The following is an 18217-nucleotide window of genomic DNA, read 5'->3' as shown; positions in this document are numbered from 1 at the left end:
CTGTGACTAGGACTCAACTGTCAGGTGACAAACCAAAGTTAAAGAATGGGGACACAGAAATACTTTTCCTGCTACCAGAAAGAATGACTCTAGCACTAGTGAAAAGCATTTGCCCCTTCCAGCAAATCTTTTTATAACCTCTCTCCTCTGCCCCCTGTGCCTCCCAAAGGATCATAGGGAATAGAAAAAAGGGATACAAGAAAGAGCTCAGATCTTTCTGAGCTGTTTATCTCTTTGCTTTAAAATACTTATAAATAATTTCCAATATATTTTGAAAAAGGCACACTGATTTTGAACATGTACCATGACTGAAAAATTTATTCCTTGTCTATAAGTAGGAAAAAACATACTAAAAATTGGGTACTGTGCAGAAAGTGGTGCAGAAATACAAAAGAAATCTACACTTCACTTTTGACAGCAGGAAAATAGATCAACCCCCATGGCATTCTGGGTCAGCATGAGTATGTTCAAACTGCCTCTACTAATCTGGAGGTAGAAAAGTAACAGTGTGGGCAGGAAAAAAAAAAGAGGAAACAAACTACATCAACATGATTAACATTCACATAGAGTAAAAGCTAGTAGGACTCAAGGATAGCAAGCAATTTCACATCAAAGACAACTTCTGCATCACAGAAAAGACCTGGATTCCTTATGGACATGGTACACATGCTCACAATAGCCTCAACAGGTGATTGATTTAAATCTTACTTTCCAGTTTTCGGATTTTTACTTAATTTGCTGTTTCAGATAAAGTCTACAAGAATCTGATGGCCTCTACTCCTCTAAAAGCCCCAGTAGAAACATGCCACTGTGCTAATAAGGCTGTAAGTGAAAATGTCAGAATTACTCATTTCACAGTGAAGTTATTAGGTTTGAAGCAAAGAGTTAACAATTGCTGAACAGATGGTTTTAAATTGGAAAGATCTGCAGAGTTCAGGGAGGAAGTTCTAGAAAGGACAAACAGGCAGAAAATAATTCGTCACTGAAAATGAGAGCTAATACATCTCAGGATATTTTAATATTCCTTGAGAAAAGCGAAAAAACAGGGAAGCAGCAATGAATGACTGAGCCTAATCAATACTGGATAATTATTTATATAATAGTAATAATTTACATGCGGAATTTTAAGACATGACTAATGAACTTGCTGAAGACAAGAAGGTAACAAATCACAGTTAACAGTGATAACTTTCACAGTTTTGAGGTATAAATGTTTCATCACCATTAGGACTTTCCATTAACTAATCAAAGGAATCCAGAAAAGACCCCAGAAAAATATATTCAGGAGAACAGTTTTGTATGGACACAAATTGAGAGCTATGGATGTCCCATTGTCCCATTTGGTGAAGTATAATAGTCCATCAAGCACCAAACACAGAAGCCAACAAGCTACTGTAGGCTATTATGTTTGAAGCTAACAATTTACAGTGATCTCTACATTTATAACTAGAAGCAGGAGAGCAAGGGTAATTTCTGGATGACTCCATCTGGCATTCAAGTAAAAATGAACCAACCCTTTCCAACTGGTACCTGGATAACTTATCATTTTATAGGTACTTCATGTATGGCATGAGACAGGTTAAATACAACATAGCTGTAAAGAAATAAATATGCTTGCTCTCCAAGACTTATCTTTTTTAGAAAATCATGACATAGACAAAGTGCCTTTCCCCCTACCCAGGTACAAAGAGAACTGAACACAAACCAGATGCAACTCCATTTTATTGAGTGAATCAGTAGCATTCAAGTCCTTCTAGTTTCATGTTGTATTAAAACTGGCAGCTGAAGAACTGTTTAGTAAGCACAATTTGGTGCTACTATAGTGACTCACAGTCATCCACATAGAAACACAAAAGCTAGGTTTCACTGACATTTCATGTTCAAACATCTAATCCCAGTTGTTTGCCCTCAGGTAATTTTGTTCCTTAACTGACCATACAGAACTGGCAGTGACAAGGTGATTCCAGGTACTGCTCTCTCCACCTGTTGAAGGGGTCCACAACTCACTGAAATGAACCCTGCAGCGCTGGACAAAAGGCAGCAATAGTAGTACTGGGACGTTGGGATGTATTGGTGGAATGATTTATTCCAGTGGGATCAGTTTTGCTGCTTTATCATGTCAAATCTAGCTGTTAAATATCTGGATGACTTTGAAGAAGGGCCTATCTCAAGTCACGGTCAGCTATTAAAAGCCTAATCAAGTAGCTGCAAATTTACTTGAACTTGTCTAGGATAATTAGTTTAACAAGAACAGGGCTACATCGAAAAGCAAGTATTTAAACAATATCTATAGACAAACAATATTTTTGAAAAGCAGATCTAAGAAGTATTTTGTTCATAAATCAAACCTCACTGACATTTGACATTACTCTGCAGGAGTAGAACCTGTAAATTTGAAAAACTATCATCCCATGGGTGCTGAAACCACCAACTCTTACAACACAAGGTCTGACTTATGCGTAAATGACACAATTCCATGGCTAGTATCCACCAGATCCTTGGTCCTGTACTGCAGAGCCAGGGCAAGTGGGTTTTTGATGGCCTCCTTTTCCAGCCAAGGTGTCACCTGAGCACACATCCCCTCCTCTGCAGAATGCTGCTGCATTTGGTCCCCATCCACCCTCAGCTCATGAACCATGGCTGCCCTGCCTGGCACAGACTGCTCTCTAGAGCTCATGGAGCTTAATCCAGACTGCTTCCAGTACCCCAGCCAGACTATTTATAGATAAGACAAACATTTAGGTGACTTTTGTCATTGTGATATCTCACAACTTATGTATTCCCTTAGTAGGTAAAACACTGTCTCAGAGTTCTACCAAAGAACTCCAGTACATTTTGCATGTGTTGTCACATTAGTACATATGTTCACATACTAGTTAACACCCACAGCATCTAAAGCCACATTTGACTGCACAGGCTTAAGTCAGAGTAAAATAATCTGAAAACAGACATTGGTGCAAAACTAACAAAACTGAAAAAAAATCTCAATTATATAAAAGCTGTTTTAAATACAAAGAACAAAATAACTAATTTTCAAAATTTCTTCCACTTTGCTTTCAAGACTGAAGCCATTAAGAAAATCTGTATAAGCATCGTTGCTTCTGTAAAGCAATATTTTAATGCAAAATCTAACAACAGAAATCTCTTGAGTGTCAGATTCACCTGTTCAATTGAATTGCTCCTCAAAACTCATTTAATGTATATGTCATCCTTAATTACCTGAATCACAAATCTTATAAGAAAACTTTTACAAGAGAGACATTCCAATATGCTTAGGTCTAAATCATTATTTGACTTTGCATCAGTAATAAGGCATCCATATTCCTGGAGAGACGTCAATTCAGTTCTTAATACAATTTTGTCAAAGCAAAAGAAGAAATGAAAGCAGACAATTTCATTTTTTAAAAAGTTACATTAGAAGGGCATTAAGGCTATTCCTTAACAGTACAATTCTGGAAATACGTAGTTAAAATCCAACTGCTCCTAATGCAGCATTTTTCAATTTTTATCTAAAGTGATAATGAAAACTAAAATGCCATTGACAGAATAGCAAAGCTGGAGCTATGCAGCCCAATCTAGTCCTTTCTGTACAGATGTAACCTACTAGCCAGTAGAACTGCAAAACCCTGTATAGTAACTAATAAAACAAGTGAAAACTTGTTTGTACTGATACCAAGCCATTCTTTTAGCCATTCAGCCTGGGGTCAATGGATGTACTTCTGAATTCAGAGCTCAATAAAAATTACTTGTAGATTGCAAGCAAAGGATCCCTATTAGTACTTTGACCACTGACAAACTACTACTGTCATACTGTTATTGAAGCTTTATTGAAACCATTTAGTCTATCAAGTTTGCATGTGTGAACCAATTGTTAGTACTCATAAGCATGTCTCATTTAGTATCACAGCCTACAAAGTCCGTATTTAGTTTACACACTTTGAGCTGAACCAAAGTTCCAGCTGGCTGGAAGAGTCCAGAAATAACCTGAAAACATTGCAATGACATATGCTTAAAAGCAAATATAGTCATAAAAGCAAGTAAATTTGATGCCCCAGTGGCTTAAAAATTGCTGCAATAAGAAGGATGTGAATATATTAATGGCTGTGGGTGAGAATAAAAGAGATTACATCTGAAAATCTCCTGCTACCTTATTTCCAACAACTACACTAAATATTTGCTGTACAATGTATGAGCTCAATACTATGAGCCAGAAAAGCCAAAGGTGGTACAACCAACCTTGGAGAAGAGTTTGAGGACCTTTAACTAGGCAAAGCTCTAACCTGACATTCTCCCTACCATGTAAATCAAAAATTACTCAGCACCATTTTCTCCCCGTGCAAAGCTGCTGTTTATGTTCCCACATAGACATAAAGCTGCTGATCCCTAATTCTCCCATTTCTAAGTTTTTTAACTTTGGGTCTTTCAAATTATAAGACCAAAAGGTCAAGCAAAGTATGGTTATTTGTAATATACATAAGAGTAACTACTTGGAGCTATCATTTATTTGTATAGTTTTTGGGAATGGAAGTTGCTGGAGAAGTGTTAAGTACTGCTAAGACAAGCACTGCCTGATCACTTCTGGCTATCATCAAGGCTAACTGATGCAGGGGAAACTCTCACCTTAAAGCAGGTAGCCCTGCAAGCATGATTTTAATTTATATCAGGACAAATTATGCATCTATGAATATATTAATACGACCAGCCTGTGTCTTTCAGAAAGAATAAAAAATATCATGCATAGATTATTAAGAATTACCTGGATAAAAGTGACTGTGTTGCAGAAAAGTAAGGTTTTAAACTGTCTGGGACAAAACAAATGACATTATAAATTACAGAGCCATAGGTTCCTTAAAATGTAATCTCAGTTATGGAATTATTTCAGACCGTGTTAAAGGCACATTTCTCTTAATGAACTGCCAGTTCTGTTCACGTTAATCTTTGCACATCAATATTTTTGTTCTCACTGATGATGAATTTTTTCTTCTTTAATCCACACCTTTCCCAGTTAACCTTTAATATCTACATAGCTGATTATTTCCTGTGTAAAATAAATCTGCATAACTATTAACACACTAATGACATTAAAATAATTTTAAAACTTGGCATAATTTTCTCATTATATAATACAGTATGCTCTCTTAAATAATGAAACATACAACAAAATCATAATCAAACCAAGAAAGAAAAAACAGAGACTACTATGGGAGCTACCTGGGAGCTAGCCTATATTCAAAAGCTTAACATGAGCAGTACCTTTTTCTATAGTATTTTTTCCCCTCTAAGTAATGTAACAGAAACAAACAAAGAAGCTTCAAACAATAGAGTTTTAATGAAATGTTAATATTTTAAATATGGGTGATTGTAACCATGATAATCAAAAGGATATGGGGAGATGTAGGAAGGGAAAATGTTCTCATATAAAACAGAGAGAACACGATCATATGACTGAATAAGGCTTTTTTTTAATGAAACAATATTTGTTTTAAATATATCTACAGATTGGATGGATGGATGGATGGATGGATGGATGGATGGATGGATGGATGGATGGATGGATGGATGGATGGATGGATGGATCTCTTTTGTACAGACAGCAGATCACAGTTCTCCAAGACTTTTGTGCCACTGTCACTGTAACCGTCTAGTTCACGCTTAAGTGGGCAAAACAAGGCAATAAAAAAAGAAAATCATGATTATCATAACAACACAGCACTGAGCTAGCTGCAGTACAGATGGCATTCAAATCCTATGTTCTTCTTAAGCACAAAATACTGAAACAGATTTTTCATCACAGTTGTTTTAATGGTGGCATAACCAACTTCCTTTATTACCCTTAATGGATAATTAAGATGCTTTCCTCCTATTTAAAGCTTGATATAACTCTCACTTGCAACAATAGAGAATTGCATTGAACCCTAAGTAATCTGAGATTGGTTTAACAGGGGACCCATTAAGTGAGTCACACCAATCCCCAGGTCCTTCGTGCTTTTTAAAAAATAAAACCTTTTCCTTTTCAGTCAATAACCCTACATAGGGCTTCTCGGTGGGAAGAGCTTAAGTTACAGCATCTGCTTCAGCAAAAGCTGAAAAGCCTCCTGTTTAAAGATTTTTAATTTCAATTGTTTAAAAGCAATCAATGAAGAATGGCATAGACAAAAATTTAATAAGTGTCTCTACTTTGTATTAATAATTGGCAGAGAGAAGTTAAAGTCCTAGTTGAATACAGTTGAATCTCCCTACAGTTTTTGCACTTGCTGTCTCCAGATAGTAAACTCATGTCAAATCTATTCTTTCTTCACAGATTATGAAACCAAATTTCTGCCCATAAGAGATTCTTATTGCATTGTCTCTCACATGGTAATTTTCTTTTCTTTTATAGATTTAACTGGTACCTCAATAAAACCATCAGATATATGAAGCAAATTAGATGGAAATCCGTGATGAGAACAACAAACCAAATAAATAGGAGAAGAAAGAAGCATTTCCAGCAGCACTAGACCACACCTTCCCCTGCATCTTCACCTCTGGAACAATTCTTTAGCCCAAATGCCAGAAATCAGATCCACGTCTCTGCACTGCTGTTTGAAATTTTTTGCTACCCACCCATCTCTCTCCCCATTCCACCACAGGTCTGGGCATCACAGCAGAAGGTCACAAGCACGGCATATGAAGCCCATGCTCCAGGGAGGGAAAGCGAAGGATGCAGCTTTGCCTTTTCCCTGTCAGAAGCCAGTTATAGCATTAGAAACTGAGAAGGAAGATCTGGGGGTGCAGGGAAAGCCTTTTATCCTCAGAAAGCAAAATAAATAACATGGCAGCCTGCCACACGTCTCTGGGTCCACAGTGCCCACAGCTTTTGCAGCTACAACATTTATTTTTCCTCCAAGAAAAAAAGACTTGAAGGTGCCATAGCTACTTATCAGCTCTGCTCCTAAGCTCTGGCCTTTGTCTGGGTCTAGAAAGTGTGGACAGGAAGGGCTTTTCACCCTGACTAAGTAACAGGTCATCAAGACTATTCTAGGACAAACACAGAGAGTCTGCTCTGCTGCTCCAGCCCCAGCTGCTGCTGTACACATCAACAGCAGCTTCTGCTCTTCATGGAAAATGAAGTATTTACAGGTCATTACAAAAAAACCTACTTTATGAAGTACTTTATAAAGACCTGCACCCTAACTCCAGTTTGAGCAGTTTGGGGTTCACTTTCCAGGTTCTCACTTCCTTTTTTCAATTTCCTCACAACATTGTCACTGTCATCTTCCTTTCTGGATATTTAATACAACTAGAGTCCTCAAAGAAGCCCACTACTGTCCTTCCTGAGGGGTAGAAGAACCAATTCTTCAGACTTCAAAGGCTGTTATCAGAAAGGACCAGGATGCACCCGGAGTAACAGCAACCTCTCACAGGAATATGGGAAAGAAAAGCTTTTTCTTTCCATGTTCAACTCAGGCAGGGTGTTGAGGGGTCTGTGGACCTATGTTTGGGGTAAAGTGCTTTTCTTTACCAGCAGCAGTCTCTGATAGCCAACACCCAGACAGCTTCTAGCCCTTCTCTAGAGCCTGCAGAAGGGCTGCTGTGGGGGGCAGGAGCTGTGTTGGGCCAGCTGCCTCAGGGGTGACCAGGCAGCTCCTACAACTCACCCCAAATGGCTGCCTTAGGCTCCCCACATTAGTCTCACTTAAAGCCAGGCAACCAAAGGGAGCCAGCCAATATAACTAGAGGCACTCTCAGAGGAATTTTGCCAACGATTTCATCAAGCTTCACCAACAATATAAAACCAGCTCTTTGGGCACTGAGACAGCTCCTTATATCAGCATCTCCAAGAACTGATACTCTGTGGAACATTTACACGGGGAAACATCGCAGTTATCCATGCAAGCAATCTTTTCTGCCATGCACTTTTCATATGAATTTTATACAGTACATTATAAAGAAACCCTTGTGGGATTCTTACTGTGAAGAAAAAAAAACTACATTTTTTTCAACTTGTCAACACAGTTTTAGCAATTTTAACAGTAAGCTATAGAGAAATAACCTTGTCCCTCATGACATACCCCTGTCATGCTCTCCACAGAAAAATCTATATGGAAATGCATGGAAACATCCTCTCTAATACTCAGCTGCAGTTTTAAGCTGCTAGTCCATTGAATATAATTCCCTTTATTTTAATCCTCAAGTCTCTTTGCTCCAGCTATCTATTATTTATCATTCTATGTATCTAGAAGGATGCATGGTTGAATCACACTGACTTGATTCTTTTACTACATCAGAGGACTTTATATTAACAAAATTCCAAAAGCTTAAGGCAGGACTTTCACCATAACACAGATCTCCTGCAGATCCTTACTCATCCAGAGATCCCCAAAGACAACATAAAGTAATTGGGAAAAGCTTCAGGGTTAGTGTTATTTGAGAGACTAAATGAAAGACATTTTCATGAAGATGTCATGCTGTTTTTCCTCTCCAAAGCCCATTTCCACAGATGAGAAAGAGCAACGATCATACTACAGAAACAAGCATTAAAGCATTAAAGTACTGAGTTCCTGATGCTCCTTGCAACTCACCTTGCAACACTGGAATTTGTTGGTAGTGTTGCTGCAGTTTGAAGATTTTTTTTAAAGGACTAAAGTTACCAAAAAATGGGGCAGGGATTGGGAGGGAGGGGAAGCATCTATTCAAGTATTTTCTAAATTTTTCAGTTTAGAAAATAATCAATCATCAAGTTTTCCTATCCTTGCAAATTATACTCATGCTAACAACTCTTCTAGACCTGTTGTTCCATACTTTGGAATTGTACTTTGCACCTGTGTGCCTGCTATGTAGTTATCTAAGCTAGGCAGGTGCCTGCATAGTTTACACACCCTGTCTTGGAGCCATAGCACAGAGAAAACAGCAGTCTACATACTAAAAAGAATGACATCTAATTAAAGGATGTGATTACACAGAAGATCCTTGCACTTACAATAACTGCACAATCCAAAACAGACTAAACAGGACTTCAAACTTCAGATTCACCCACTCCGAGCAGCTTACTTCTGTTGCAGGTCTAACAGAAGAGTTGAAAGGGAAAGGCAGCTGCAGGGAAGATCACAAATGAGAAATTCCCTGAGAAGCTAACCCAGCAGCAGGTTGGTTATCTCAGAGGAGAAGCAGGCCAAGGGCCCTACTAGTGACTTGGCCACTTTCTCTCACAGCCTCAGAAGTGCTTTTACTGTGTCACATGCTAGTCATGTCTAAATGTTTTGTTCTTGACACACATGACCTGATGATATTCTCAGTGCATTGAAAGGTGATGTCACCTCAAAGCTATGTAAATTTTTTATCAGAAAATATCTAGTAACAAGTATAACTCTGTATTTTTCAACCAGAAAGCAAAAAACTATTTCAACTAAAGAATATGTAAGAGTAATTGTGCTATGAGATCAGAATAAAGGTCTACATTGTTCTTGGAGGTGTCAGAATATTAGATTGCTAGAGGCTCTTTTCAAGAATATGAAACAAGGCAGGAAAAGATCAAATCCTTCCTGGAAAGTCCCACACACAAGGTGGGACTCACCTCCCACCTGATTATAGTCAGCTATTTAGGGACTTGGTGCTGGATTATCAAGTATGATAATCTGCATGCAAACATAATTAGCCAGTCTTGATTTATATCAGCATATACAATAACTAAATACCAATCTCCAATCATTAAGAAACAAAACAAAACAAAACAAGGTATTTAGTGAGTCACAGAACCACACAAGGAGAATTTGCCTAGTTCAATCTTCCAGGCTGCTCAAGGCTTAGACCAGTAAGGGAAGCAAACAGAGATTTCATAACATCTCTGGGCTGCTCCAGTGCTGAAGTACTTTCATAGCAAACATTTCTTTCCTTATAGCCAGTTGTGTTTCAGCTTATGACCATTATCCCTCATCCTCCCACTGTGCACTCAAGTAAAGAGCGCCACCACGCTCTTGGTAACCAACTCTTAAGGCACTGGGAGACTGCCGAGCTCTCATTCCATTACAGAAGGCAATTCCATGGATCAAACATTATTTTTCTTGACTAAAACTGGCAAACACTTTCTTCACACCTACAAGAAGCCTCACTCCATTATTTCCTATGGGATAGTGGTTGACCAGCTGAGGCACTCCAGACCTTCTTTCTTGCCCTTCTTGCAAACGGATAAAACAACCTTTCTCCAGTTATTGGGAACCTCCCTCAATCTACAAAGATCACAGAGAGCAGCCTGACAATGACATCAGTTGGCTTTCCCAGTACATTCATGGTGTGATTCTGGGGTTTGTCCTTGGAAGGGTGAGAAGCTGGACTCTATGATGCTTACAGCCCCCTTCCTGAGGTCAGACTGACAGGCCTGTAGCTCCCCAGATCCTCCTTCCAACCCTTTCTCTATATGGGTTTCACATTTGCAAACTTTCAATCATCTGGGACCTCCCCAGTTAACCAGAAGCAAAGATAAATTATGGAGAGTGGCTTGATGAGCTCTTCTGCCAGCTCCTTCAATACCCTCACATAAATCCCATCTGGACCCATAGACTTGTGAGGGTCTGAATGGCACAGGAGGTCACTAATTACTTCCTCCTGGCTTGCAGGGCTCTGTTCTGCTCCCTGTCCATGGCTACCAGCTCAGGGGGTGGTGCCCCTGAGGATTACTAGTCTTTCTTTTGAAGGCTGAGGCAAATTTCTTATGGAGTTACTCATTAGAGGTTTAAAATACTTTATTTCTACTTAAGACTGACACATGCAGGAGAGGAAATAAACAAACTCATTGACAGCCAAATTCACACCATAGGATCAAAAATAATTCTTGTACTTCATTTCATAAGAATTCCTAATATACTGTACTTTCCTCTGGAATCTTAATTAGATTTCAAAAAGAAGGCAGGTACAGTATTCAAGGACTATTTTACACAGCAACAATTACTCAAGATGTATTCTCCCCTATTATATCTTCTCAATAAAACCATTTTTTATAGCTCATCCATTTTTAATTTGATAAAGCCTCTATTTTCTGTTCTTCCTTTTCATTTGACCGCTGAGTCTTCTCATAAATGTTCATTTCCTAGCAGCTAGAGCACAATGCACAGAAAAGCAAACTGCTGTTCATCTGAACAAAGACACTCCCACACAGTGAAGTACGTGTGTCTGGGAGCCCTGCTATAGAAAAACACATGCCCACAGTTATGTACAGATTCCACTTCAGCCGCAGTGCAATGCACTGGCAGACACGAACAGCCTTTCTTTCACCTTGTTTATTCAAGAACTATGATCCACTAGCCTGCTTTCAAGTATTTGATATCCTACAGTGAAGAGATTAAATAAGCCTGATGCCAAATGAAAAACTTCAGACATGATGCTGATTTTTTTGGTGAACTTATGAAGCCAAAATCTGAAGGTCTTGTCCTTAGAGACTAAAAGGCCTTTGCTGTAGGATTTTATATTTATTATGCTAGCAAAGTCAACCCTAGCTCTAACAGACACTGATTTCTTGATAGGTTCTCTCCTGTCTTGAGTGGATTTGAAAGAAAAGCAACCATCTTTCTAATTTTCACACTGCTCCTCACATAATTAATCAAGTATACAATCTAAACTGACTTCCTTTCCAAGCACATTATTGTAAATCAGTCATTTGTGGAAGAAAAACATAAAGTGAAATAGGACTGCATTTAACATCTTGTTTAAGAAGAGTCTTTCATACTGGAAAGGTAAAAGATGACCTATAAAAATACAGCATTTAAATAAGTAAATATGCACAGGGGCACACAGACAGCACACAGGTGTCTCATGATCCCAGTAAAAGAGGTCATGACCTTTCAGACTTTAACCTCAGCACTTCTAATTTTTCATCTTGGTTCTCGGAAGAGAAATTTAACCCATCTGGTTTTCAGTTTTATGAGGTCATGAGCCATGAAAGAAAAACTAGCTTAAAAAATAAAAAGAAGACATATAATCTTCTGTCCCTGCATAAGAGTAGATTTCACAGATGTTTCTGTTATGTCAAGGCAAACTTAAAAGGGAAAAAAATATCTTCTGCACAATATTATACATTCATGTCTCTACCACTGTGTATTTCTTTCTGGTTGTACTTATACATTTCTAGTCCCTCTATCAAAACCATGCACAATGGTCAACCTTAAACTCCTGCCAACACAAAACTGTGAAAATCCTTCCTTTCATGTCATCACTTGTCTATTTAGACTGGTGCTACAATAAGGCAACAACTTCATTAGAAGTGATAGATAGTTACATTTCCTACTCCAGCAAGGCACAAACAATCGCCCCACCCTGTCCTCTGCTCTGTGACAACACCAGGCAGCACAACTAAACAGAGTCAACTTGTGCCTGAATTGGGCTTTTCATTGATTGGTTCACACCTCCAGCAATGCATTTAATAGTGCTGGTAAAAGGCAGGGTCTTTTCTTTTTTCTTAAAAACACAGCAAAAAAGTTTGCAGCCTCCCTCTCCCCAGCTACACTGGCTATAGAGCTTCAGCAACCCAGCCCCACACTGTAGGAAACATTTTACATACAAAAGTTTGTGAGATCTTTTACGGTTTCCAGCACCCACCAAAGCTAGAGAACCATTGTTACAATCTCCTCAAAAATTTATAATATGGGGATACTTGGAAATCAGATCAGATCATAGGGTTCTATGCAGATAAATGATACAACAAAACTATTAAACAGCACAACACCTTCAACAGAGGGTTAACTCATATTTCACAGCAAGAACACTGAATGATGCACTTGTTTCATATCACTAGGAGATGAAACCTCATGGTAAAACACAACATGCAGGAATGGTTTTTTTAAGCATTTATTTCAAAAAACAGTAAGTTTTGAAAAATGACAGCAAATAATCAGATGTAAACCAGGAGACAAGTGCTTCTAACACTATTTCTCTAATTGCCTTACAATTCAAAGGCCAATCAAGTCCTTGCGGACTGTGTCCATCTTAAGTCCTGTTCCCTCCTCCAGCATAGCAAATACACACTGAGCTGTTAATTGCAGTAACGCTAATTAAAAGACAAAACCTCACGACTACATTAACAGTGAAATTGCCAATTAGCACACAAGGCTTCCTCATTACTGCTGCTGCATGAAATGTGAAGCATGATGTGGATAGCAGTCATAAAATAAAATACATTTTTAAAAAGCCAATAGGTCACATTTTCAGCTCACTTCAAAAGTACTGCTGGGATCAGTAACTGAGAAGCTGACCTACAGGAAAGAAAGAAATTCCTACAACCTTTTGTGAAAACCACTAAAAAAAGAAAATGTTGCCATTTTCCACATCTGCATTCATTCACAATGGTTTTCTGAGGGAAGAGTACTTGCCTTGGTGTAGCCACTAGAAAATGGCTTAAAAATTTAAAAATAGGCCAAAGGCTACGATTTCAGTGGATAATTTATCCTGACTTTATACTCCATGTAAGCCTTCCCCAGAAAGAACTAATGGATACTGAAAGCAATCCAGGTGATCCTAGTGTCCTTTATTCTACAGAAGGAACACATTCTTGTGTCCTTCAGTCTCTTTCAATGACCATTTAATGAAAGTTAATCCAGACCTCCACAACCCTAGAGCTGCTTCCAAAAAGTGATTGTGCTTTTCATTCACTCTGTATTTCCTCAGGTCTATCTCTACCTTTTTTCTTTCCTTTTTGAAGGTTTTAATTCTAATTCAGAGGTCTCATGGTAAATAAAATGGAAATACTTTCAACGTTATCTTCCTTGAGAGAACTGGAGTAGGTATTTGTTTTTCACTTGCCCCCTTTTAATCAAGCATTTTGTTGACCATAATCAATTTCTTCACTCAGGAGAAAAATGTGCAATTATCTACAATGAAGAAGGTGTGTCTAAGGAACAGGGTGGGGGGGAAGAGAAATCAATGGAACCATCTGTCTGACATTCCTACAACATTATAAGATACTTGTAATTAACTGCTTGCCTACCAAAGTCTGCCAGCTTTAACTCCCCCGTGTCACTGATCAGAAGGTTCTGTGGTTTCAGGTCCCTGTGCAAAATGTAACGCTGGTGGATGTAAGACAGTCCTCGCAGCAACTGAAATAAAAATAACTGAAAAAGAGGGGGACAAAAAATGACCTCTGTTAATATTTTGCATATAACCACAGGTGATTTCTTCACGATATGCGGGGTGCTTGCATATTGCAGTAACATTCTGTCAGAATTCCTCCCAAACTGGCTGATTCCCACCCAAATTTAACACAATGAAATGTCCATCTGAAAAATACTTACTCTGCAAGGACTAAACCCAGCTTCCAAGCCCTACTATGTCATAGATTCAATTTGACTGCTTTAAAAAGAATGACAGCAATACAACCATGTGCAGAAGGCTTGGTTTCTACCAAATTATAATTATATTCCATTTACCCATATGGCCTTAGAGATTAGGTGGTAGCCTGAAGACAGATGTGTATCTTCACTAATTATAGGAAACAACAGTACAGGCTGGATAGGGATGGGGAGATAAGGCTGGGGGATGGAACACTGAAGCTAAAACAAAGAAGAAATTAATAGTATAACAATAATGCCTGTGTACCCAAGGAAATCTGCAAGTAAAATAGATTTTATCCTTCAAAGTCTATTTTAAGGGGAGTTTTTGTATTTTTCATTAGGAAATAATAACTCTCGCTGAACCTAAAGATGACTTTTGAAACCTACTTGCAATAGTCTTTAAGGTAATTTTAGATGGAAACCTACCTCACCATCTCCTGGTTCCTTAGAGTCCTTCCCTGGACTCTATAAATGCTTACTCCTAAATCTAAGCATTACTATTGTGTATTCTGTAATTTACAATTATGAACAAAGAGCTGTATGAAGAGGATCTTTTGCCCTCCCCTTTTCATCTCCTGCATGCATCATTCTCCTGCATCCTTTCAGACACTTGCTGTGAAGGGCTGTGTTACCCGTCATGGGTTTTGTCAACACAAAGGGTGAATGAACCCCCAGGAGTTTTCTTTGCAGCTATGAAGAACCTATCCCAATGTAGAGAGACCCCTCCTTTAGCCCAATTTATTTTAAGGAATACTTAAGTTTGTAGATGTGAACACAAAAATCCCCTCCAAAGCTAAACACGGAGGATTCAAGAGCAGGTATGGACTCTGTGCCTCAGAGCTCAGGGGACAGTGAAACATGCTCTCTAGGAAGATGTGGAAACCACCCCAAAGATTGGGAAAAAGTCAACACAGGCACACGAGAATTTCTAATTAACTTGCAACACAAGCATCCTATTCAGTGATTACTGAAGTGAAGAGACATTATAAAAAGGGTTACAAAATCTGATTATAGAAGAGAATAAAGGCTGACATGAAAGAAACAGAAATGTCATGTTACTGAAGGTGAAATGAATTTAATTGCATTTCATTTTTTTCCCTGAGTGCAGACACAATGCACTCTATGCTTAGCTATTTAGCCAGGGCACAAAGAGCCATATCAATCACCTTCTTGCCAGGGTAGGGTCTAACAATGTGCTGAGGAAACCTAAGAGCAAAATGCAGGAACAAAGAATAGCAGGAAAGTCATAAGTAACATGCACATTCCTTTTTGAATTGTGGTTAAAGTGGAATTCATGGTACATAAAAACTATTTTAATAAGAGCAAGAAGCAGAAATAGCTTTCATTACAGCCTGAAAATATCAATTTAATTCTATTAAATTACTTCACAATAATACATTTTTTTAAAGAAAAAGATGGGCAGAATAACCAGCTTGCCAGGCTAAATCAATGGCATTTAATTTCAAACATTATTTTTAAATATGCAAGGAAATTTCAATTATCATGGTAGCTTACAGCACTGTAATCTTTACAATAACTCAAAATATATTTATTAATGTCTTTCATTTGGCTTTAGTGAAAAGAGTCAAGTGATTTGACATAATGTGCTAAAAAAAATGCCCAACAACTTCACAGCTAAGCAGAATAAACATCTGCTCTTGAGGACAGCTTTGGAATGTAGTTTTATTCCAAACTTGTAGACATGCTGTACTCATTAAGTACTTTCCCAAAAGTTAATTAATTCACTCATACCTCCATGGAGGAAGCTCATGGAAGAGAAGGGGGAAAAAAAATAAAAATCTTTCTGACTTCCTGAATTCATTATAGGATAAACTCAAATATTGGTTTTTTTGCTTTCTCTTTTTCTCTTCTCCCCTTTGTCTGTATGTGGTAATTTAAATGTGAAAAGATTTACGTGAGCACAAGCCTAACATCTGGCAGCAAAGCATTCTGCAAACCACTGGCCCTTTGTGATTGCTTGGGATGAGAAAACACCAAGGGAGGCCTCTGCATTTCCAACTGTTTCCCAGCCCACAAAAAGAAAAGATGAATTGGAAAAAACTGTTTCTGCTTCCTCACAAAGCACTTCTGCCCTCTTACAGTCAAGTTCACACCCCTGATCTTGAGGTAAGCCTTTTCCAAAACACCCATTTTCTTTCCAGATTGTCTGCGTTAACTTTGCAAGGACAAAAATGAACTATCAATCCTTACCCCCTGAAATCGACATACCTCCTATCTCAGTCATACTCTCATCTTACTTGATCCTTCCACCACCTCACTCAATTCCAATCACCATGAAACCTCAGCCTGGGGTTTTTTCAGGGGGTTTTGAACAAGCAATGGAACTGCCACTTCCCAAGGCCCCAGGATGGCAGCTGCAAATGGCAGCTTGCAGTCAATGGCAAATTCACCACGTATTTCAACAGGTTGGTTGTGATGGTAAAATCGAGACAGATTGACAGCTTGTTAGCTTTTATGTTGGTAATTTAATATTTGCATGGCCATACACAAGGATGTATAGGCATTGAATAACCTGCAATAAATAAACTCAGACATCATTTACTAAGACATCATTTGTGTACCGTTTCTAGCTTATTAGTAGGAACAAAGGTTTTGATAATAAAATTAGGCTCACAAAATGCCAAAAGGTATTTGTGTTGAAAAAGACAGAAAACAGGACAGGGATTTGTCCCTAGAAGTCAGGTTTTCAGCAAAGCTTAATATTAGGAAGCTCAACACTTGTGGCTTCAAGTCTTGCTTATTTCTTTCAGTCATTAAAAAATACCTTTTTCCCCTGGCTACTTATGCAGCTCTCACTTTAATGAGCAACATATTTTAACGAAGACTTTTCATTGTCAACGAGAAAAATGCATGCAGGTCAAAGCTAATTCAGGGTTTATGGACTGTGATATTAAAAGAACATTAGCAGTTCTTAAAACGTACAAGAGAAAGCCCTCAAAGGGGTGAGTTAGCACCTACATAGTCCTTCAAGTGTAATGCCTGGATAACCATTTGAGCTATATGCAACATTTGACCAAATGCCCGTAGTAGTTTTAAAACACAACATTTTCTGAGAGACTTGTAGTGGATGAACAGCCCAGCTTTCCTGGTGTTTTAATGACTCTGGATGAGTGTACAACATAGAGCCCTACATGCAGGTATACAATGGCTGCCTGGTGGCCCACGTGCTGCAGAATGCTTCACTGTCTGGTGGCCTCTGAATGAGCTTGTAAGTTAGACACTGACACAGGCTATGCAAAACACATCTAAAGGGTGGGATTGAGAGCAGCTGACACTGTCTGACTTAGGTTCAGAAAGCTCTTTCCAGTCTAAGGATGACGGGGAACACTCATGTCCAAGTGATCTTCCTAAAGTACTCAGATGACTCCATACAGTTGCCCTCCATTACTAGAGAGGGTAGAGAGATTCTGGCAAAGGATATCAGGGTAAGTCAAAAGCAGAAATCCACAACATGCCTAGGGAGATTCTCTGGAAAACGTACCATTTCCACACAGACTCTGCTGGGGCACTGAGGATCCCAATGACAGAAAGGATGCTTTCCACGAGGACAGAAAAATGATGCCTGTGGGGGCCTTTTAAAAGACTTTCCGTAATGGCAAAGAGAGATTTCTAAACTATTTCTTCATTTGAGCTCCCTTTATTCATGCTGTATTTTGGGAATAGAGGACCTGGCCCTGGATACAGAAGTAGAAAACTACACAGAACTAGAAAGCTACAAAAAACTTTTTAGTTCACAAGAGGCAAAAAACTTTTGGTTCTGCTCTCTTGGCAGCAAAAGTCTGCAAAAAGGCTGAGATATTCTGGACCAGGAGTTAACATGATTTCAGAAGAAAGCTGAAAGCAAACCTCAATTAATGTGTCTTTCCTTTAACAAGCTCTATTAATATAGCTACTTTTGAAAA

General features: G+C 38.6%; 1 protein-coding gene across 4 annotated transcripts in view; it reads right to left on the bottom strand.

Moving 5' to 3' along the window:
- The window catches only part of CDK14 (cyclin dependent kinase 14), a 342320-nt gene that overhangs the window by 169928 nt on the left and 154175 nt on the right, over positions 1-18217 (bottom strand). For all 4 annotated transcript variants that reach the window (XM_050971254.1, XM_050971253.1, XM_050971252.1 and 1 more), the window contains one exon: positions 13952-14075. In XM_050971254.1, the coding sequence (XP_050827211.1) occupies positions 13952-14075 (124 nt within the window). The remainder of the gene's footprint in view (positions 1-13951; positions 14076-18217) is intronic.

This window comes from Serinus canaria, chromosome 2 (genome assembly GCF_022539315.1).
Source record: "Serinus canaria isolate serCan28SL12 chromosome 2, serCan2020, whole genome shotgun sequence".
In the NCBI taxonomy this organism is placed as follows: Eukaryota; Metazoa; Chordata; class Aves; order Passeriformes; family Fringillidae; genus Serinus; species Serinus canaria.
The sequence above is the reverse complement of the archived record's forward strand: the minus strand, read 5'-3'. Positions and strand labels throughout refer to the sequence as shown.